Source organism: Sabethes cyaneus, chromosome 3 (genome assembly GCF_943734655.1).
Source record: "Sabethes cyaneus chromosome 3, idSabCyanKW18_F2, whole genome shotgun sequence".
In the NCBI taxonomy this organism is placed as follows: Eukaryota; Metazoa; Arthropoda; class Insecta; order Diptera; family Culicidae; genus Sabethes; species Sabethes cyaneus.
Window position 1 is genome coordinate 87,079,017 of NC_071355.1, and position 23,180 is coordinate 87,102,196.

General features: G+C 40.5%; 1 protein-coding gene across 1 annotated transcript; it reads right to left on the bottom strand.

The window, feature by feature from the left end:
• Positions 1–610: 610 nt before the first annotated feature.
• LOC128739838 (uncharacterized) lies at positions 611–21,127 on the bottom strand. Its single transcript, XM_053835339.1, has 3 exons — positions 21,029–21,127; positions 14,307–15,515; positions 611–844 (listed from the first exon to the last, which is right to left on the bottom strand). The coding sequence occupies exons 1-3, from the start codon at positions 21,125–21,127 to the stop codon at positions 611–613; spliced, it is 1,542 nt and encodes a 513-aa protein (XP_053691314.1).
• Positions 21,128–23,180: the final 2,053 nt, after the last annotated feature.

The following is a 23,180-nucleotide window of genomic DNA, read 5'->3' on the forward strand; positions in this document are numbered from 1 at the left end:
TGGTGGAGTACAAACTGAAAGCGGAGAGTGGCGGAGACGTATGAATGCCTACTTGGAAAGATTCCTATCGTACATCTGACAAAAGTCAGTAGACTTCGGCGGACCGAACACGTCCGTCGTTAGGATGCCGGACGACAGTGCGACGAAAACAGTTCTCTTCAACAAGCCCACCGGTACCAGGAACAGGGAGGCGCAACGTGCAAGATGGTTCAACCAGGTCGAAAGTGGTTTGTGACTTCTGAGGCGACTGGAAAGTTGGCTAAGAAGGGCTCAAGATCGAGTTGAATGGAGATGACTGCTTGAAACAGCTTGACCCATCCTGGAAATAAGCTGCTGATGACGACAACGAAGACGAGAGAAAATCTGGGGGAGCAAGTTTTAGGCGACGTTGATTACCGTAATGGTAGTTTCAGCAATCGAGCCGATCGCGCATTTTATGGATGGAACAAACCTCACCTTCCATCCATTCCTCCGGTAGCTTCTCCTTCTCCAAAATCTTTGAAATTATACAGTGAGGTGCCGTTGCTAGCGGTTCATTGCGATTTTTGTATAGTTTTGTCGGGCAACGATACTTTCCGGTGACTGTATTATTTTTCAGCTGGTCGATTTCTCAGCGGATCTCTTCGAGATCAGTAGCCGCCACGCTGCTATCGTTTGTTGCCACTCCTAGATTAACTTCCGTCTCGCTACCTTCTGTTGTATCGCCATTTAGATGCTGCTCGAAGAATTGCTTCCACATATCGATCACCTCGCGCTCGTTTGTGGCAAGATTTTCCTTCTCGTCCCTGCACATATCAGGCTTCGGTATGTATCCTTTACGAGGATGGTTTACCTCTTCGCGCTCCTGTCGTTGTTTTAGCGTTTTTCCTCCTCAGGAGCATGGTCAACTTATTCAGTGCACGCCGATATTTGGCCAAATTCTCCCTCGTAGCAATGCTTACATACATTGACAACCGAGCGTATCCTGCTCCATCCGTCTTTGAGGGTCGAAGCACCTAGCTCCACTGAGGAAGGTAGATTCAGCAAAAATTTGATTACGTCACACAGATCGATCAGGAAACACTTGAGAATCTAACATTCGACGATGTCCGGGTGGCGTAGTCAAGAAGACTCAGACGACTCAACGACGATCAGGCAGCGACAGAAAACCGAAGACAGCAGACCTAACGAAAGTGTTGATTCTATTCAAGCGTTGGCCGAAACTTTCGTTTTCTTCTTACTTACTTACTTATTCAGCCGAGATCCGGGGTGGCTCTTGCCGTATCAAGAATTCCTTTCCATTGTACTCGGTCCTGGGCTACTCGTCGCCAATTGGTTGCGCGTCTCGACACACGCAAGTCGGCTTCAACCTGGTCGAGCCATCTAGCACGTTGAGCCCCTCTATTCCTGGTGCCGGTGGGGTTCTTGAAGAGAACGGATTTCACTACACAGTCGTCCGGCATCCTTGCGACGTGTCCGGCCCACCGTAGTCTCCCAACTTTCGCCAGGTGTGGGAACGATGGGAATCTCTCCGAGCAGTGCTCGTGATACATACGCCTCCGCCACTCTCCGCTTTCCGTCTGTACTCCGCCAAAAATAGTCCGCAACACCTTTCGTTCAAAAACGGCAAGTGCACGTATGTCTTCCGTAAGTAAAGTTACTGTCTCAAGTCCATAGAGGACTACCGGTCTGATTAGCGTTTTGTACATCGTCAGCTTTGTGCGGCGGCGTATGCTCCTTAATTGAAACATCTTGCGAAGGGAAAAGTACCCAGGTAACCAATAAGCATTAGTATAAGCAGTAAATCATTCGTTTATTAGCATCCCTGGCGTTTTAGAATACAGGTTGCTGTTTATCAGCCTTTTGACTGCATAACTGTTGTAAATTGGCATCCACAATTCTATTTAAATACTTCTTGTCGGTAACTAGCTGCAAATAAGCATTGCACTATGAGATATCAGGCGGACAAAAATCAGAAAACTGACTTTCACTAATCCGCTTAATGAAATTTTCTATTGGTAGCAAACACTTCAATTAAGAAAAATCCAAAATAGCAAGTCTGTAGTCGATGTTGTTTCTGAGATAGAGGCTGTCAATGTTGAAAAACGATTTGATATATACGCTTTTTGCCATTCAAACACGTTTACTTTCAAATCAATTTTTGAACACTATTTCCAAAATTAAATCTTATGTATTATATATCATTAGAAAGGTAATGAAATGAGCTTTCCGAAAAATAAATGGTTTAGACGGCTAGAGGAAAAGTTATAATAATAAAAAGCATGAGAAGAAGGAAAATATAAAAAAATAAGAGAATGTTCGGCTTTCTTAGTCGAGAACTTTTTTTCTCCAGATATCTCCAGGTTAATTCCTCCTTCTGGGTTAAATCTCAGGTATATACTATCAACTTATGAAAGAATTAAGTGCCACCATGCGCCACTCTGGGAAATATAGTGTTTTGAAAACTTCTAGTCACCATGGGAGATTTCAAGATTAAATATATTTCCAGCGAATAACACACACACACACACACACACACACACACACACACACACACACACACACACATACACACACACACACACACACACACATACACACACACACACACACACACACACACACACACACACACACACACACACACACACACACACACACACACACACACACACACACACACACACACACACACACACACACACACACACACACACACACACACACACACAAACGCGCGCGCACAGCTAACTGATCAACGTGAAATTATGTCAACAGAAGAAGCATTTAGTATAATCATATTTAGAAACTGGGTTAAACAGATTTCAATATGAAGTAATTCATAGGGAGTCACCATCGAGATTTCCTCCATACAACGTTAATGGAACTATGAAGAAAATGCGCCCCTCCTGTTAAGTTCATCGAAGAAATGTCTGAAAATTTTAAATTGCAATCCATATTGAGTGGGCTGAATTTTTAGACCTATGGCCTATTTCAAGATATGTTCTAGATCTGCTGAAATTATGGACCAATTTCGGTAAATCTTACAAAGCTTATAACGGGGGGACGAATGAATAACTTAACTGGCCTGATAAACTCCATTAAGTTAAAATATTGTTAAGAATAGGGGAAAATCAGTAAAACTTAATACTTTCCGATAACAATTATGGAAGGGGTGGGCACCATGAGATTTGCCGGAAAATACATAAGGTCAGTTATTCAGTTCAGTCAGGTCAGTCAGTTATAGGCAATTGATAAAAGCCAGGCAGTTTCTGAATTTCGTTCGTTTTAGGCTAGGTTTTCCCGTAGTGCTAATAAAGCCATTTTTAAAATTACTTCGAAGTTTCTAATTATTTCAGAAGCAAAAAACCATAATAATTTTACCAGTGAAATGCATTATATTGCACAAATAAATAGCACAATTAAATAATAGAATTATAAAAATTTGTACGAAATTATTACTTTTATTTAAATACATACAAAAGTATCCAGAACATCAACATTTATTAAGTTGATTCTATGTTTCAAAATGCATCTTTTTCATTAGAATACATTATTTAGTCATAAAAAAGTCTGGAAGCTTCAGGTAAACGTATTTAAACATACTTTTACTAACAATTCAGATAGAATAACGCATGCCCTGGATATTCAAAACAGCATATCTCCCAAACTATCAATATTGTCTTTTCTAGTTAAGTGATTCTTATGTAGAATTTGTGTGGGGAACATTTTGAGCATATTTATTTGAAAATAATATTGGGGGTATTTTGAGATATTCGCATTTTTGGTTTTAAACTGCAAAAAAATGTATGATCTTGGCAAATTAGATAAAAACTGCTAACATCATTCGATTGCGCGGTCAAAACCTCATAGAAAAAGTATACTGGCATGTCTTCACATCAAACTGTTGCAGAGATATTTAAGCCCGAAAAATGACTTTTTTTGAAAATCTGTAAAAAAGGAAGCAGCGCCACTGCTAGGAGAATTGATCAATCGGCGTAAAACTTCGGGAAATTGGTTGTGGGGTCGGAATGACCAATTATGTCAACTTTGGTTGGAATCGCTGATGGTCGAATCCAAACGTTTGAGATGGAATAACCCATATTAGTTTTTCACATATGACAAAGGTAAACAGTTAAACCCTTTTCAAAATATGCTCCTGAAATGTTTGCAAATGTACTCTAACAACATATTTTAATCATATCAACTAGAAAAACGTCAAAAATCCTAGAAAAAATTCAAAAATATTTTTGTCCGCCTGCCTGTATGGAAATCCCCCATAGTGCATTGTCAGCACTATAAGAAGGCTAGCAGTAAAGTAGCCGCATATTTTGCCAAAATAGCATTTAAGTAGTATTTAAGGCAACTTAAATGCTTATTGGCTTGCATTTAAATTGCATTGGAAATGCTTATTGGTTACCTGGGTAGGCTCGGTTTCCAGCTTGAATGCTTCGTTGGATCTCCTTACTCTTATTATTGTCGGCGGTGACCAGAGATCCCAAATATACGAACTCATCAACCACTTCCAGTTCATCGCCGTCAATAGTCACTGTCCGTGGGAGGCAAACGTTACTTTCTCGGGAGCCTCTTCCTACCATATATTTGGTTTTCAACGCATTAATTTGTAACCCTATCCTCCTAGCCTCCGTTTTTAGTCTGGCGTAGATTACCTCCGCCGTCCCACGGTTTCTAGTAATGATGTCGAGGTCGTCTGCAAAGGCTAGGAGTTGGCTACTCTTACTGAAGATCGTTCCCCTCGTTTCAATGCCCGCTCGCCGGATCACACCTTCAATAGCGATATTGAATAACATACAGGACAGTCCATCCTGGCTTGAGAGCGTCCCCGAAACGCGCACGTAGCACATCACTCGTTCCAGAGTAGCTTTGATCAGCCGCGTCAGTTTGTCCGGAAAACCGTACTCGTGCATTATCTGCCATAGCTGTTCGCGTTCAACAGTATCGTATGCTGCTCTGAATTCCACGAAAATATGATGCGTGGGAACGTTGTACTCTCGACATTTCTGAAGGATTTGGCGGAGAGTAAAAATTTGATCCGTAGTAGCACGGGCCCCCATAAAGCCCGCCTGATACTGCCCTACGAATTCTCTTGCTATTGGATAGACGACGCAACAAATCTGGGAGAGCACCTTGTAGGCGGCGTTGACCAGGGTAATGCCGCGGTAGTTACAGCAGTCTAGCCGGTTGCCCTTTTTGTAGATGGGACAGACTACGCCTTCCATCCACTCCTCCGGTAGTTTCTCTTCTTCCCAAGTCCTTGAAATCAGCTAGTGAAGCACCGTTACTAGCGATTCTTGGCCATTTTTGAAGAGTTCTGCCGAGAGTCGGTCCTTCCCGGCGGCTCTATTATTCTTCAACAGACCGATTTCTCGTCGGATCTCTTCGAGATCGAGAGCCGGTACGCTGTTGTCGTTTGTAGGTACTCCGAGGTTAACTTCCATTGCGTCTCCTGCTGCTATGTCGCCGTTGAGGTATTCATCGAAGAACTGCTTCCACCTGTCGACCACCTCGCGCTCGTTTGTGATTAGATCCCCTCCCTCGTCGATACTTGGCCAAATTCTCTCTCGTGGATTTGCTCAGATAGTTTTCCCAAGCTCTTTTTTTCCTCTCTATCGCTTCTTGGCCTTCCCCGTCAAACCAATCATTTCGTGCACTCGAGGTTTCCACACCTTGCACCGCGGTTGCGGACTCGTTGACGGCCGAGCGTATCCTACCCCATTCGTTTTCGAGGGTTGAAGCATCTAGCTCCACAGACGAAGGCAGAGCTTCATCCAGTACGCGCGCGTAGTTTTCGGCAGTTCGCGGGTTGTCTAGTTGCCGAATGTTTAGCCGAGGAGGGCGACTTTGTCGCGAGGTATAAACCGTCGATAGTTTTGAGCGCACATGTACTGCTACTAGGTAGTGATCCGAGTCAATATCCGCACTCCGTAGGGAGCGTACGTTGGTGATATTCGAGAAAAACTGGCCCTCGATGAGAATATGGTCGATTTGGTTCGAGGTTCGTTGATCAGGTGATCTCCAGGTGGCCTTGTGGATATCTTTGTGAGGAAAGAAGGTGCTTTTGATCACCAAGCCTCGGGAAGCCGCAAAATTGATGCATCGCTGGCCGTTATCGTTCGTATCGGTGTGCAGGCTATACATTGCTTCCCTGCCGATTTGGGTGTTCATATCCCCGATGACGATCTTGATGTCCCGTGGTGAGCAGCTGTCGTACGTTGCCTCCAGCTGCGCATAGAAACCTTCCTTCTCGTCGTCGGGTCTACCTTCGTGTGGGCAATGCACGTTTATGATGGTGTAGTTGAAGAAACGGCCTTTTATCCTCAACACGCACATCCTCTCGTTGATCGCTTTCCAATCCATTACGCGATCCTGCATTTTGCCCAACACTACGAAGCCCATTCCCAGCTCGTTGGTTGCTCCACCACTCTGGAAAAATCGGGCTTTGCCGCCACGGATCCTCCACACCTTCTCGCCCTTGCGACAGATGCCTGCAGTGCCACGATGCCAAACTTTCGGGGTTCTAACTGATCGAGCAGCACCCTGTCGCCGCTACCAAAATTTAGTGATCTGCAGTTCCAGGTACCAAGTCTCCATTCCATGTCCTTATTTCGTCGCCTTGGTCCATGCCGAATATTCCGAGAAGATATTTCTTGACTCTTGTTGTAAGTTTTTTTTTGGTTTAGATAGGTAGCCGTACTAGGGCTTACGCTACCGAGTCTCGTGATGGGGCTGCCATCTAGCAGTGTCGAGACACACTGTGCCTCCTCTCCTGTTGGTATACGACCTTAGTTTCCACCGGGGTTGGTTACCTGATCTCCGCTAAGGTTGCTCTTATTCCAGCTGGTACCACGTGGAGGTAGGGGTAAGAGTTGCTAGACAAGAGGCTAGGGACCACAATGGGGTCTGTTTTACGCGTTACCCAACCATTTACCAACCGTAAACCGTTATTTCGTTTTCTTCTAGTTTGTCCATTAAACGATTAAACGTGCCGGGCTCCACGGCTTCAAGGTTCGGAATGAGTGGAAGGATGGATGCAACAAGGCGAACACAAAGCAGTTCCCGGTGTAGGAGTTTTGCGTTGCCAAATCACGGTTTGACGTTCTCGAGGAGGTAAAGAAGAAGAAGGTGGGGAATTTTGTCAAAAAGTGCTTGGTTTGATAGGCCATCTGTGGGTGCGGTACGATGAACCTTACAGCAGAAGCAAATGGAAGTGTCCATTTTAAAACTCAATTAGTAGTAAACGGTAATTTACAATTAACAACTTGGGACCTTTTACATTCTAGAGCAAACATTCATTTTTGCCATATTGTTAGAATTATTGAAATCAATTTTCTTATCAAAGATTTAATTGTTTATTATCATTTGAATCATAGTCAATTCAAGCTTTACTTTGCTATGTTCTCATAGTATTCTGTTCTCGAAAGGGTACTCGAACGCCATCACGTTCAATGGTTTCGATCTGCTAGCTGATACCGTTACACAGCTGTAGCCGCTAACTGTTGAGATAAATAATTCAATTAATGGTAAGTGCATACAAATACCGCGTAATTGATCCCAGCGAATTAAATTGGAATAATAAATTAGTGAAATGTGATATTTCCGGGAAATTGCATTTTGCAACTCAACTTATATGTATCTATTGTGGTTCATACAATGATAACGACGATGAGGATGATGTTGTTACTATTGATGTTGATTATATTTATCCATTTGTCTAAACTGTTTTGCAAAGCATTCAAAGCATCAGAATATTGCAAATATAGTCAACGTTTCAAATCAGGTAGTATATTTTTCGGAATGTACTATAAACATGAAACGTTATACCATTAATATTGATTTCACAGACACTCCTCCATTGACACTCCTATGACCTATGGAATCTATTCAAAATCCATTCAAAGCAGTTATTCAGCAAACAGCATTTACAAACGAATTTGCACGAGAAATCTAGTCAGCAAAGGGTACGAACGTGGAATTTACCAGCCGGAAAATCACAGTCCGTAAATGCGCGTCCAGTCCATGTCCGGACACTGAAATACCGATGACCTACCACCACACCGGCACCGTTGTCACTTAGCATTACTGTCCGGAATGGACGGGCATGGTGTCACTTGGCAACCAGCGGCGCTACTGGACGGGGAGGGGTAAAATATTTCCGCAAATGGCTCTCATATATGTTGCATGAACCGTGTCGGCATCATCGTAGCCTAGCACTCTTGATCTCCGCTCCGCTGCCGTTTCCAGTCATCCGGCACTTATACAATTGTACAACACAAAATGCAATCGGAAAATTACAAACAATGTGCTGTGGCTACGGAACGAGCAGAAAAGATAACAACGAGAATTGCTTATTACTACGTCCATGCCAGACGAGGGATTTCACAAATGATTCGATAATGATGATGTTGATAAAGAAATGGAGAAAGTAAACAGAAAAGACAAAAAAGCGGCTAGAGGTAATCGAAAAATTATGATGGCCATTTGAGGGAAGGGAAGACTACCCGACTAACAGGCTCCTGCATATCTAGCTATTGTAACCAATAATACAATATTAATCATATATCAATCATCGCAACTACTATGTGATACTGTCCTAGTACAATTTAGTCTGTAATTGAACAAAATAACACTCATTTCAAGCCGTCGGTTAACTGCATTATCGATTAACTAATCATAATAAGAGATGGGGCGGAGAAACGGACCATTATCACCACTGGCTTGTCCAGGCTGGGGTCCGCTGTGGGACACGCACCCCACCTTCTCTTAATGTGAAACAAAAAAAAATTCTGTAATTTCTGTAATTTGCGATATATGTAGTAATTGCGTACAAATACCAATTTACATTAAATTTCAACCGAAGGAGCAATTCCAAAGCCGCTTATTTTTATTGGAATTTTATGAAGATTTAATTTAATAATCATTACCTCTGGTTTTATCATAATGTTGCGCAATACCAAGATGATACAAATCGAAAACTACTTATTGCTAGCAAATAAAACAATCATAACACTGTTAATAAAGTAAATTTATGGTGGTTGCTAATATTACTACGATAAAACTGGTTGGCTGCGACACACCTCTTATAAACGTACTATAAGTGAGGCGTAGCAATACAATATGAAGCACCAATCAAAGTTGATCTTATAGCGGTTGTTTGTCAAACCGCAATAAAACTGTTAATTTTGTGGTGATATTAATATGGTAACAACCTGACCAAACAGATTTATTACTGCTATTATGAAAAATATTAAAGTTCGACACCAAAATCACCTTTCAATGCGAGGTCATATTGCCGTTATCTAGTTTTTTGGTCGTCAAAGAACAATTTTTCAGTGTAAAGTGTAAGTTGCAGAAAGGAAGTTATTATTGATCGGTTTGCAGGTCAGAATACAATTAAACTAATTTTGCAGGAAACTAAGATTAACTAATCGAATAAATTTATTTTGTTCAAGCAACCGGATTTCAAAAATTGCAATATTTTGATGGCACATTAATTTCAGCTGCTAATTATTCCAAAATGCACAACAAAATTTAATGCGTATATGCTGCACAACTACGGAAACTGTTGAAAAATTATAACACATTCTAACGGATATTTTATTATGGTCGCTGTAAACCAAATCGATCAGAATGATCTGACAGTGAAATTGCCTTTTCTGCACACGGCTGTGTATTATCAAGTTAATAAAACTGTCTGGGAGATTTAGCTTTTGATGCAGCAAGCTTTATGCTTCATAGCTCAGTCGAACAAAACGCAAAGCTTCATTAGATTATAGCAATTGCCGTCAAGCAGCGAAAAGCATAATCGGTTTATTTCTGCTTTCAGCAGAACGTAACAAACCCACTTAAGCTTAAGACCTGACTATTCAAGAGGTTAAAAAATAACCTTTTGAAGAGTACGTCTTTTGATCGAAAGGAAGTACATATTCTAACGGTCATCAGAAGGTTCTAGTGAAGCTCATAATTTTACAAGCGGATTTATGATTTTGGTCATGAAAAACCACTAGAGGACAGGCTTGACATGCACTTTTCGCTTTGATTGTGCTCTTTGGATTACTGCACCTCAGCCAAGCAAAATTTGAAAAAGTAGTGTTTACAAGTACAGTAATCCCCCCAATAAGGACGCTAATAGGGACCATAGCATATGGGAATTGACTTAATTGGTTCCAGCATGGTATAACTCGTGATCTTGACCGTATAGAACGTTGGCGTCTTCGACAAAGTTGTTCAGCAGATCGAGGGCTTTCCATTGGATTGTAGTATTTCGGAATTGCCTCACTACGTGGCGCTAGCGTATATGTAATATTTTTGTATTGGCTGTATCTTGCGCTGCTAACTATCTAGAAATACACTAGCGCCGTCCGTTGAGTCAATTCTGCATTATTTTCCATACTATATTGAAGGTGTCAGTCATTTGAGTAACCTTCCCGAAGACTGCAACCTTCTAGATAGTCAGCAGCGCGAGATATAGCCCGTGTACGAGTGTTACATATACGCTAGCACCACGTAGTGAGACAATTCCGCAGTATTATAATCCAATGAAAACCCGATGATGTACTGAACAACTCTGTCGAAGACACCAACCTTCTATACGGTCAGGATCACGAGTTATACCATGTTGGAACCAATTAAGTCAATTCCCATATGCTAATTAGACTCCAATAACCGACCGCGTTAATGGAATCATTCGAGACCGTCCTTATTGGAAACGTTCTTATTCGAAACCACGTTATTCGGGGGACTGCTTCAATTGTCTACAATATTACTGAAGAAAGTAATGTTTTATCTTTTGTATTTACGGCGCTATAGAGCTGCAATGCCGTTGGTAGCAAAAAGAGCGCTCTACTCCAACAGGGTAGCAGCCTTATAGGTCCGTAAATGCATATATTAAAACATTCGTTTCTTCAGCAATATTGCAAATAATAACTAACTCTACATATGCCCCATGCACCACTTTTTTCTAATTTGATTAGCTGAGGTGCAGTAATCAAAACAGCAAAATCGAAGCGAAAAGTGTATGCCAAGCCTGCTAGAGGAACATAATAAAATTTAAATTACTGCTTGGGAAGTTTAGTTTCTAGCCCAATTTAAGCTCAATTTCAAGTTCAAATGAATTCTATTTTCATACCCAATTTTAACACCCATGGATCCAAATCCAAATCCAATTTTAAGTCTAGTTTCAGGTCCAATTACCAAATCTAACTTCAAGCTTAATTATAAGTCCGATCTCAAATCCAATACATTCACGTCTGTTTCAGGTTGTGTTCAATTCATTTACATTTTCAAGTCCAATTTTATGTTAAGTAATGGTGAAATACTTCACAGAAAACATGAAAAATTGTATTCTGTCAAACAGAATATCTTTGAAATATTTTTTTCTTGTAGTAGCTAGTATATTTTCTTACCATATTAACAGAGGGATCATCGATGGATCTAGAGGCTGCTCTCCAGAAAAAAATGCAAGAAAGGTAAAACAAGAAACGGAAAAGAGCATGAAGGCAAAAATGACAAAAACTAGACAAACGGGATTGAAAAATGGGAAAAACGGGCAGGGAAAACAAATGAAAACTGACCCCAAGCAACAATGTCAGTTTTATTGCACTCTTATGGCGGTTTTCAATGCCAATTTTGGTCTTAAATTCCATCATAAGAATATAATAAAATCCAAATTGTTACTTGGGAGATGAAAGAAAAAGTGAGAGAATGGGTGGTAAAACGGGACATGAATAGAGAAAAAATGGAAAAGAAATAGATCCGAGTAAAAATAGAGGATACACGTGGCGAAAAATGAAGACTAGAAAGAAAAAACCAGGAAAATGGAAAAAAGAAGGAACAACCTTAAAGAAAACGCAGAAAACAAGAAAAAATGAGGATAATTTGGATAGCATATTAGAAACAACGGTTCAAAAAATGAGAACAAATTGGATGAAAAATGTGGAAAAAAAGGAAAAAAAATACAAGACCAGAGAGATGGAAAAATGGAGAGAAAAAATGAAGGCAAGAGAAACAAAGGATAAAACGAAAAAGAAAAACAGAATGCAACAGGACTGCAACAGGAATAACAGGAGGAGAAGCTGGATATAATAAGAGGAAGAACGAAACACACGAAGGGTGAAAAACAGGATAGATAAGGAGTTAGAAAACGAGAACCGAGACAGAAAATGACAAAAAATGAGTCAAGAAAAGCGGCAAAATGGGCTTCAAAACGAAGAAAAACGGAATAACGGAGACCAATTACGGAGCAAAGGAATACCAGAACTCAGGAAAAGGGTGAAAAATGTGACAAGAAAAGAAGGGAAAAGGATCAGAGAAAGAGGAAACCGCGGACTGGCATACAAAAAAACGAAAGAAAAAACGTGACAGGATCACAGAATGGGAGGGAAAATGGGACAGTAAGAAGGAAAAATTCGAAACAGAAGAAAACAAAAAGAGGGAAAACGTTACAAGAAAGGGAATACGGAACAGATACAAACTCAACTAGACAATGAAAAGCAAGAGACCCCGATAGGAAAAAAAGGAATAATGCGAAAACAGAAAACCGATCAAGGAATCGATAACAACGAGACATAAAAGGAGAAACATGGAATAAAAAAAATAAAATTGAACAGAAAAGAAGGAAAAAAGAAAAACGGAAGAGATAAAGACGAAAAAACGGCATAAAACGGAAAATCAAAGCGAATCAAGAAAAAGGAAGCCAAAAATAGAATATATGTGACAGAAAAGACAGAAACACGATGTATCAAAAAAAGAGAAGGAAAACGGGAAAGAAAATAATGAAAAAGGAATAAAAACAAAAGTTAAAACAGGACTGGAAGTACGAAAAAATTGGACAAGCAATGAAAAACAACTGAACAATGAAACAGGAAATATGGAAAACAAGATACACAAAAGAGGAAAATAAGACAAAAAAGTAAAAACGGATAAAAAGTAGAAGCAAATTTAAGAAAGCGGTCCAGGAAAGAAGAAAAAACGCAAGAAAAATGTATAAAAAGGACTGGAACGGAAAAATAAAATAAGTGAAAATTTTTGTTTTATTTGTATGAGAGTCCTTATCCCCCTACCACAGGGGTGAGCTGACTAAAACCATCATAAAAAAATTTCTGCCTCCATAACCCCCCACATGCCAAATTTGGTTCCATTTGGTTGATTAGTTCTCTAGTTATTAGGAAATTTGTACATATTTCATTTGTATGGGAGCGTTCCCTTTTATAGAGGGGAGGGGTCATAATTTACCTCCTCTTTAGGAGGAGGAGGGGAGAGGTCTCAATGCATCATAGAAAAAGAATTTGCCTCCCAAAACACCCACATGCCAAATTTGGTTCCATTTGATTGATTAGTTCTCGAGTTATGAGGAAATTTGTTTTTCATGTGTATAGGAGCCCCCCCTCCTAAAGTGGGGAGGAGTCCTAATTCACAATAGAAAAAATTCTTGCCTCCTAAAACGTTTACTTGCCAAATTTGGTTCTATTTGATTGATTAGTTCTCGAGTTATGAAAAAATTTGTTTTTCATTTGTATAGGAGCCCCCCCACCCAAAGTGGGGAAAGGTACTAATTCATCATAGAAAAAAATCATGCCTCCAAAAGCCTTCACATGCCAAATTTGGTTCCATTTGCTTGATTAGTTCTGGAGTAATAAAATTGGTGGACAAGACACAAACACGTATCACTCTTACAACATTTAAAGATAAAAACAATATTAAAAAAATTATTTTTACCTACGAGTCGACCGGTTTCAGGCATTCTATGCCTATCATCAGGACGATGCCGATGTCCAACTGATTACGCATTGTTTATCTGGTTGTATCCACGTCGAAGAGCGGGAGAAATTGTTAACTTGATCTCACTTTTTTGCCAATCCAAAGAGAGGGGAAATTATTGGTGGATCATCTCCATTCATAAGAGGTTTCTCTGCATTGGCGATATACATTGATTCCCATGCATTTAGCAGTGAAACCTTCTTAATGGTTTTGATTAATTTCGCACTCTCCCAATTTATTTTATGCCGTAATTCTTCACTGTGTGCTGCTACACTAGAGTCACATGATCGGCTGTGCTCCACGGCCTTCCTATGTTCCCTTAGTCTAATTTTAAATTTGCGACGTGTTTGTCCAATGTAGATAGCGGGGCAATCTTGGCATGGAATTTGATATATTCCAGATTGTTCCTCAAGCGGGATTTTGTCTTTGAGGTTGCACAACATTTCCCGTAGAGTGCAGCTGCTTTTGAAGGCTGTCGCAAATCCATGTTGGTGAAGAATGTTTTTGATCGAGTTTGTTATAATTGGATAAAACGGTAGGCTGATCCTAACTTTCTCATCGCTGTCTGGTTGAAGAGTTGTTGCATTCTGTCGGTGTCTTTTCCGTTCATGTTTCCGCAGGATTTTGTTCACAAAGTTGCTGTCATATCCATTCTGTCCGGCGATTTTGTGTATTTTCTCCCTTTCCGCATTAAACTCTTCATCTTCTAACGGTATATTGAAAAGGCGGTGGGCCATCGAGTGGAATGCTGCTTGCTTTTGGGCTCCAAAATGGTTGGAGTCGGATGTTATGAAACGGTCTGTTGAAGTTGGTTTACGGTAGATGCCAAATTTCAATGTTTTGTCTTCTTTTATTGAGATGCGAAGATCTAAAAACGGGAGTGTACCGTCTTGTTCTTTTTCAACCGTAAATCTGATCGAGTCGTGTTTCGAGTTCAGTAGGTTGAGCGTTTGTGGCAAATAGCGTTCCTTCACCAAAGCAAACACATCGTCGACGTACCGCTTCCAAACCCGGGGGAACATTTTGTCTTTTTGTACCTCGGTCTCAAAATCGCTCATAAATACTTCAGCTAATAGCGGTGAAAGCTTACTTCCCATGCTAAGGCCAAAGTTTTGTTTGTAAAACTTCCCGCGAAACATGAATAAGTTCTGCTTCATACACAACTGTGCCACAGAAAGATAAGCCGCAATGTGGTTCGAGGGGACTTGTTTTCGTTCTAAATGTGCACGTAAGCTTTTTAAGGCGTCTTCAACGGGTACACTGGGGAACAGAGAAGCAACATCGAACGACACCATGATCTCACTGCGTCGTATCTCGAGGTCTTTAATCTGATCTACAAGTTCTATCGAGTTTTTTACACTCTTGCCGTGAGTCACAGGATATCGTTTGATCTCATCTACCAGCCAAGCCGCCATTTTCTCGGTTGGTGTACAGATGTTTGACGAAATTGGACGCATAGACAATGGATTCTTATGGATTTTGGGTAGGCAGTATAGTGAGGCGACCTTCGGATTCGGCACGTAAAGACGTCGCTCAAGCTTTTCATCCCCCATTAGCCGTGCCACTTTTTGTCGAACAACGTTAGCCTCGTCTATCATAGTGTTGAGAGGATCTTTGGGTTTTCCATTTTTGAATTTACACTCTTCGTACGGACCTTCATTGATCATGTTGAGTACGCGCGAGTCGTAATCGTTTTTATCCATGATCACAATTGCATTTCCTTTATCAGCGCGGGAATAAACCACGTTACGTTCTTTAAGCTGTTTGATAATATTGGCGGTATCAGCTTTGACACGGTTAGTTCTGGAGTTATGAGGAAATTTGTATTTCATTTGTATGGAAGCCCCCCCTATTAAAGGGGAGAGGGGTCATAATTCCCCTCCTGAAGAGGGGAGGGGTCTCAATTCACCATAGAAAAAAAAATTGCCTACAAAAACACTCACATGCTAAATTTGGTTCCATTTGCTTGATTAGTCCTGGAGTTATGAGGAAATTTGTATTTCATTTGTATGGGAGCCCCCTCTCCTAAAAAGGCAAGGCGTCCAAATTCACAATAGAAAAAATGTTTGCCTCTAAAAAAACTCACATGCCAAATATGGTTCCATTTGATTGATTAGTTCTCGAGCTATGAGGAAATTTATATTTCATTTGTATAGGAGTCCCCCCTCCTAAAGTTAGGAGGGGTCCTAATTCACTATATAAAATATTCGTGCCTCCAAAAATCTTCGCATGCCAAATTTGGTTCCATTTACTTGATTAGTTCTCGAGTTATGATAGTTATGGTAGTTTATCAAAAACTACTGAACCAATCGGCGTGGAAATTTGCATGTAGAAGTTTTTGGGATCAGGGAAGGTTCTTATGATGGTTAGAGACCCCTCCCCCCACTAAAAGGGGGGGGGGGCTCCCATACAAATGAAACACAAATTTCTGCATAACTTGAGAACTAATCAAGAAAATGGAACAAAATTTGATATGTGGGTGTTTCTGGTGACAAGTATTTTTTCTATGGTAAATTGAGACCACTCCTTTCTTTAGAAGGGGAATTATAACTCCTCTACCCTTTAAGAGAGGGGGGGCTTCTATACAAATGAAATACGAATTTTCGTATTTCATTTGTATAGAAGCCCCCCCTCTCTTAGAGGTAGAGGAGTTATAATTCCCCTTCTAAAGAAAGGAGGGGTCTCAATTTACCATAGAAAAAATACTTGTCACCAGAAACACCCACATATCAAATTTTGTTCCATTTTCTTGATTAGTTATCAAGTTATGCAGAAATTTGTGTTTCATTTGTATGGGAGCCCCCACCCCCTTCTTAGTGGGGGGAGGGGTCTCTAACCATCATAAGAACCTTCCCTGATCCCAAAAACCCCTACATGCAAATTTACACGCCGATTGGTTCAGTAGTTTTTGATTCTATAAGGAACATCCCGACAGACAGACAGACAGAAACCCATTTTTATATATAAGATTTACATATATATATCTCAACAGACACAGTCGTCTTAATTTTAAAATATTTTTTGTGCGTTGCACGTTACGGGACAAATGATAGTCGAAAACGGCTGACACTCTGTTGAAAACTTTTTGCAAGCCTATAATCGCACTGTTGGCACCATAGTTGGTTCGTCGGAGCGGTAGACGTAGTGTTGGAACCATCCTTAAAGTTCTGGAGGGGGCGTTTACGTTTATCAACTGGAGGATGTCTGAGCAGTCGATACGGGCTGTTAAAACGTCTGCGACAGTCATTGCACGAGAGGTATCGCGGCGAAGCTGGAGTTTGTCGAGTCGAAGAAGTTGACAACGTTCCTCATAAGGAGTGACCTGCGTAGGTTGTCTCCGAGGTAGAAGACGTAGAGCATAGCGAACGAATCTACGTTGGATATTTTCGATCCGTAATACAGCGTTGTTGTAGTGTGGATTCCACACCGATGAGCAGTATTGTAGAGGAGCTCGCACTAATGAGCAGCAGGGCCCTACAACGTCACCTTCAATTGCATATCGTCACTCAACAATGAAGTAGTGAAGCTTCGGTTTCAACAGAAGCAGCACCGCTTCAGTTTCAAACTGGCTTCAGTCAGCGTCAGCGAACCGGATTTCACTTCGTCATGACTATCCGTTTCAACTTTTCATTTGTACTTTTCTATCAAATATTCAGAAAAAGGCCAGCAATTATGAATGCAAATAAATTGAATTTGAGTAACATTTCCTACAATGCAACGCATATTAAAGTTAACCTTGTCAACGTCGACAAATCGTGCCTGACTTTCTGCCGTCGTCAATTGAAACAGCTTCCAACTTCAACTGAAGCTTGGTTGAAACGTTCTGTTCAACAAGTGAAGCAGGTCACTTCATGTAAGAGAAAGTCAGTTTCATTTATTTGTTTCGACGATGCCGGGCCCTGATGAGCAGTATAAGGCGGTAAGGCATTGTACGTTTCGGAATTCTCTTGTCATGCGAATAATTAGACCGAGCAATCTAGTGGCTCTAGACACAATGAATGACATGTGCTGTTTATAGGTGAGACGGCAGTCCAGTATTACGCCAAGGTCCTTCACGTGATCGACTCGTGGGATCGGGGTTGAATCAAGGCTGTATTCAAAGTTCAGCGGCTGCAGTTTCCTGGTAAACGTCACTACTGAGCATTTTGATGGGTTGAGTAGCATGCGGTTTAGTTCACTCCAATGCGCGAAAATGTCCAATTGTTTTTGGAGGAGATGAGCATCGCCGATGCTGTTGATTTTCGAGAACAACTTCAGGTCGTCTGCAAACGCCAGTCGCGGGCAATCAAGCAAGTTATGTATGTACATCATTAAAATAGAGCAAGAAGACCTGCGGACCGAAACGGTTGCCTTGTGCAATCCCAGACGAGGCGGAGAATAGATCCGAGATCTGCTGGCCGATTCTCACTCGGAGAGTTCGTCCTGTCAGATAGGATGTAAACCAGTTCAGCAAGCTCCCACAGAATCCGAGGCGGTCCAGCTTGGCAACGGCAATACGATGGTTGACTTTGCCGAAGGCAGCGGAGAGATCAGTACATTTTGCGTCAGTTTGCGAACGTTCAGTGAAGCTATCAGTCACGTAACTAGTGAAACAAAGCAAATTCACAGCACACAGGATCGCTTTGGGAGGAAACCGTGCTGCTCGTTGGCTAACGTTTGTTGGCAATGGGAGAAGATTGGCTCGATAATTACTAACTCGAACAGTTTCGATACAGCACATAAGGCTGATATTCCCCTGTAGTTATCGACTTTTGTTCGATCTCCCTTTTTGAAAACTGGGAACATATAGGCTTTTCATGTATTGAATGACGCGTTCAATATCAATATCACGGAGACGCTATTGATATTGAGTGTTTGAAAAAAAAAATGCTGAAAATGAGCAATCACCGTTGTATATGGCACGCATGAAAATTTTGTATGACTTTTTTTAATATCAACTGGAAACCTAATAATACATTTAAAAGAATCGTTCTATTTCAAACTGTGCTTAAAAGCAACTAAAACTAATAATTTTGAATGTTTTGAATACCTGTAAGATTGTAGATGGCTTTGACTATTTCGAATATGGCGTTTCTAAATAGGCCGTATGAATAAAAAAGTTTGTTTTGCTTCTCTGGTTTATACAAGAAAAAACAAAGCAAACTGTTTTATTCATGCAACCTACTGTCAAACTTTTTTTCACCTAAACGAGAATTTCATTGTGTACAGTGAGGACAACTAGAGAGCAGTTTTAAAAGGATAATCATCAAGATAAAATTAACGGAAGATAGCATTGAAGGATTTTATCAATTTACGTAAATATGGTAAGAGTGTTAAATAATGTGTTCTCCCCTAGATCGGTACGATGAGCTGACGGTATCAAGAAGAGAGCACTAAAGGCTCTCTCAATGGACTTTCCTGGTTAGACGGTGTTGCTAATACTACCATGGCCACTGCATATAATATTCTGGATGCGTCTTTTTGCGTTGCACCCAAAATTGCCAAACGTCAAAAATATGCTGCCGTCGTGGTTCAACATCCAGAGTCCGCAGCTGATGCAGGAAGTCTGAGGATTTCGTAGATTGTTCATTCTGGAGAGAGCCTCCAAACATCTCCGTAATGACATCGTCAATTTCATCGTTGGCCACCGTTGAATCACTGTCAATGTTCGCTATATTGGAGATAGAGGGATTCAGTGTGCACATCCGATTCCCACATTCCAACGATAAATTCCTGGAACATCGATATGGTCAAGTAGAGTGGATTCAACTGTTACAATGTGTATAGGTGATATTTTTTATATATTAATAACTACTTTCAGCATCCGTAACATTTACCTGAATTTGAACTTTTTCGTATCTACATACAATGGCTTAAAGGTTTGCTCGTAGTTATTTATGAATGTCCAATTACGTGATAAATCTGCACGAAAAGAAAATGATTAGTTTTTATGACGTGTATACGCACCTCCCAAGCTTCGAGGTACGATGCTGGGCTACTAAGCTAGTCGTCGTATGTTCGAATCTCGGCTGGGAGAGGCTATTAGAGTCAATAGGAGCGTAGCACTGGCCGATTTGTCCTATATTTTAACAGCTGGCTGTAAAGTCAGTCGTATAAAAAAAGAAAGTCAAGTTTCGATAACGGCTTTGGCACCTAGGCTTTGCTTTACTACATACTATATTTTTTATATCAGATTGGTATAAAACAGTAATTACATATTTATTCAACCTTTATAAGTATCAGTATGCGCCAGTACCAGAGGACTAAAAGTACTTCGCGCTGATGGCAAGGTTCCAATGCCGTATGGTACTACCTCATATGGTTTCTGGTTAGCGATGATCACAAAAGTTACGTAAAAATGTAATTATCTGTGCATATACAAATTTGAACTATAGTATTTGTTTGTAATATTTGAATTTTCAGATCATGTTGATGTAAACAAATGATCCTTTTCTACTGCTACCAAATACTTACCAACTTCTGAAAACTGAGCAGCAATCTCATCAAAAAACTTTCGTTGCCTAACAAAGCTTTCTATCATTAGAACATGGGAGGACAAGAGGCGCCAGGAAAGTCGAAGTTTGCCTTGTATTTAATATTTCTAAGCTTTTTTGCTATTACTGTTACATCTTTAATGGATTTATCGGATTTGTTGATCACGTCTAGTATAACGAGTTGCAATGTGTGCACAGCACAACGGACTAAACTTAAGTTTTCCTGCAGTTCCAGGTTGAGTGTTTCTAAAAAATCTTCTTTTGTTTCTGGTTCATAATCCTCACCAGTTTCATTATCCGATATCATCACAGATTGATTGGTTATTTCAATTTTTAGAAGTTTAACTGCCGCTACCATGTTAGACCCGTTATCACACGTAACGGAGAATACTTGGTCTATAGACAAGCCATAACTCTCGATAGTTTCAATCGTTTTATTTTTTATAAATTGTGCAGTCTGGCTTTCTTTGACGTCTATCATGCCTTTTTAAAAAATGTAAAAGTATAGTCAAATTATTGATTTTTGAACATCTTTAGAAAAAATCTACCTAATGTCCGGATAAGGTTGTCATCACGTAGAACATACTGTGCATTAATATCAAGTATATGGCGATGATGTTTCGATGCCGAATCAATTTTAAGACTTATTAACTTTTCCTTCATTTCTTTGGAAACGACACTGCGAATATTCTGGGCGGCGGATTTCATGTTAGATCAATGTTAGATCGGTTTAAGATTACACCGGTAGATGCTGCAATCGGATCGAACAACTGCTTCAAGCCTTCCCATTCTAAGCTTACCAGAGACATATTGTGCAGCGACACTAGCTTAATTGCGGAATCAACAAACAGTTGCTGATCAGTGGCTATCGGCTTCTTCGGTATAACTCGGGGTTTCATAGCGGTTATATGTTCTTGTTTTAATATGCCTACCTCCAGCGCTTTTTCGGTGTCTTGTACGAATATGCCGAATTAAATTGCTCGTAGCTCACTTGTCCGTACTTGCAGTTGCTATTGGGTTCAATTATACATTTGCATCTTGAACCTTCACGTTCAACGAATTCTGCTACTATTTCAGTTAAAGTTTGGCCACTTTAGCGTTTCTGGGATTTTTTGCCGTAATGGTTAGATCCGGATGGCTTGGATTGATCCATTTTCGGAGCTTTTAGAGAACTTTGTTGTATAACTTTATGCCCGGTGATTGAAATTGAAATTTTCACTGATTTCACCCTGACAGTAACTGAACGGATTGAACTGCTCAAAGAATTTTTTTTACTACTGACACATCTTTATCATGCACTGATGTAAACAAAGTGGAAAATGCGTAGTCCACGAGGGAAACAACCGATTGACTGTTCTGTTGGTAGTATTTCGCGTGTAAATGAGACGGATACATATAGTTTTGTAGAAACTATCCCATCGGTAGGCAACCATGTTTTCGCCGCCAACATCTCGTGTGTGCGAAAATGAGATAGCATGTCAGCACTGCGTTTCACTTAACTGCCAGCAGTCTGATTTAAGCCCGCGGTCAAATTTTGAGCCCAGGACATGCTGTCGCTGACGTTCACTGCAGCTCGATATACAGATACAGATGTCGATGGGGTGGTAGAAACTGTTTTGAATGAGAAAGAAAACGCCACCTGTCAATTAGGAACGTTTACACTGAGAGAAAAATATATTCTGTGTATGAATTATCTGTCGAAAAATTGCAGCACTGGCTTAGAGTACAGTACAATTACAATTAGTGCAATGATCCTACTGACTCTATGTAGCAGCATGAGGATCGTTCATCGTATCTTGAAGCTAACAGGGCTGTTAGCCAATTTATGTTCTACTAGCTGACCCCACAAACTTCGTATTGCCACAAACTAAACTGTGTTGTACATAAATCGTGAAGCTCGGATGACCTTTGTCACAATCTTGAGTTTTGCAAGTTTCTGGGGAGTTCATGGGTGTTTTAATATACAAATTTTCCTCACAGTAAAGTAGAAAGCAACTCCCCCCATTGCTTAGCCCAATAAAATAAAGCGGATAGTATTTAAATATTCGCCATCATTACAAACCATTTCGCCGAATACCATTTTGTGGAACAACAATTCTCGGTTAACCATAACGCGGAACATAGAGTTTCGCAGAATACCATTTCGCGAAAAACCTTACGCGGGATGTACCATTTCACGGAAAATATTCTCGTAGAAATTACCATTTCGCAGGGGTGACCCAACTAAAGGAAAGTAATAGAGGTCAGTAGATCTAGGAAAATAAATAAACCTAGATAGAGGTGATCTCTACGGGGGGCAACCCCCCTCCCCCTCCCCCCCCCCCCCCCCCAGTGGCCGGCGCTTCCGACGGTAGGTCACCGGCAACACCCGCGTTCTGTGGCCGTCTCGCGCTGAATTATCTAATGTTACTATTGATAGTTTTTGGTGGTCTTGTTATTGATAAATGTTTTATGAAAGAGTCTAAAATTTCTCGAGTTCGATTAGTTTTTGAGTTACACAAAAATTTCTGTTTTATTTGTATGAGAGTCCTTATCCCCCTATCACAGGGGTGAGGGGTCTCAAACCATCATTAAAAAAATTCCTGCCTCCAAAACCCCTCAAAACCCCTCACATGCCAAATTTGGTTCCGTTTGCTTAATTACTTCTCGAGTTATGAGAAAATTTGTATTTCATTTGAATGGGAGCCCCCCCCCCTCCTAAAAACTACAAGGTATACAGTCCTAAGGGTTGTACGAAAGGGTGACGTAGGACTGTGTTATATAATACTCATTACATTGATAACATGTTTTAATCGATGAAGTATAACTTTATGTCTGATCATTAGATCAAAGACTAAAGCAAACTAAATTTATGGCATATGCATATTTGAGTATCTGTGAGAATCATTGTTTGAGTGTTTATTTTTTTTTTTGTCGGAAGAAATTGACCACTGCGACCATTATTTTGATCTA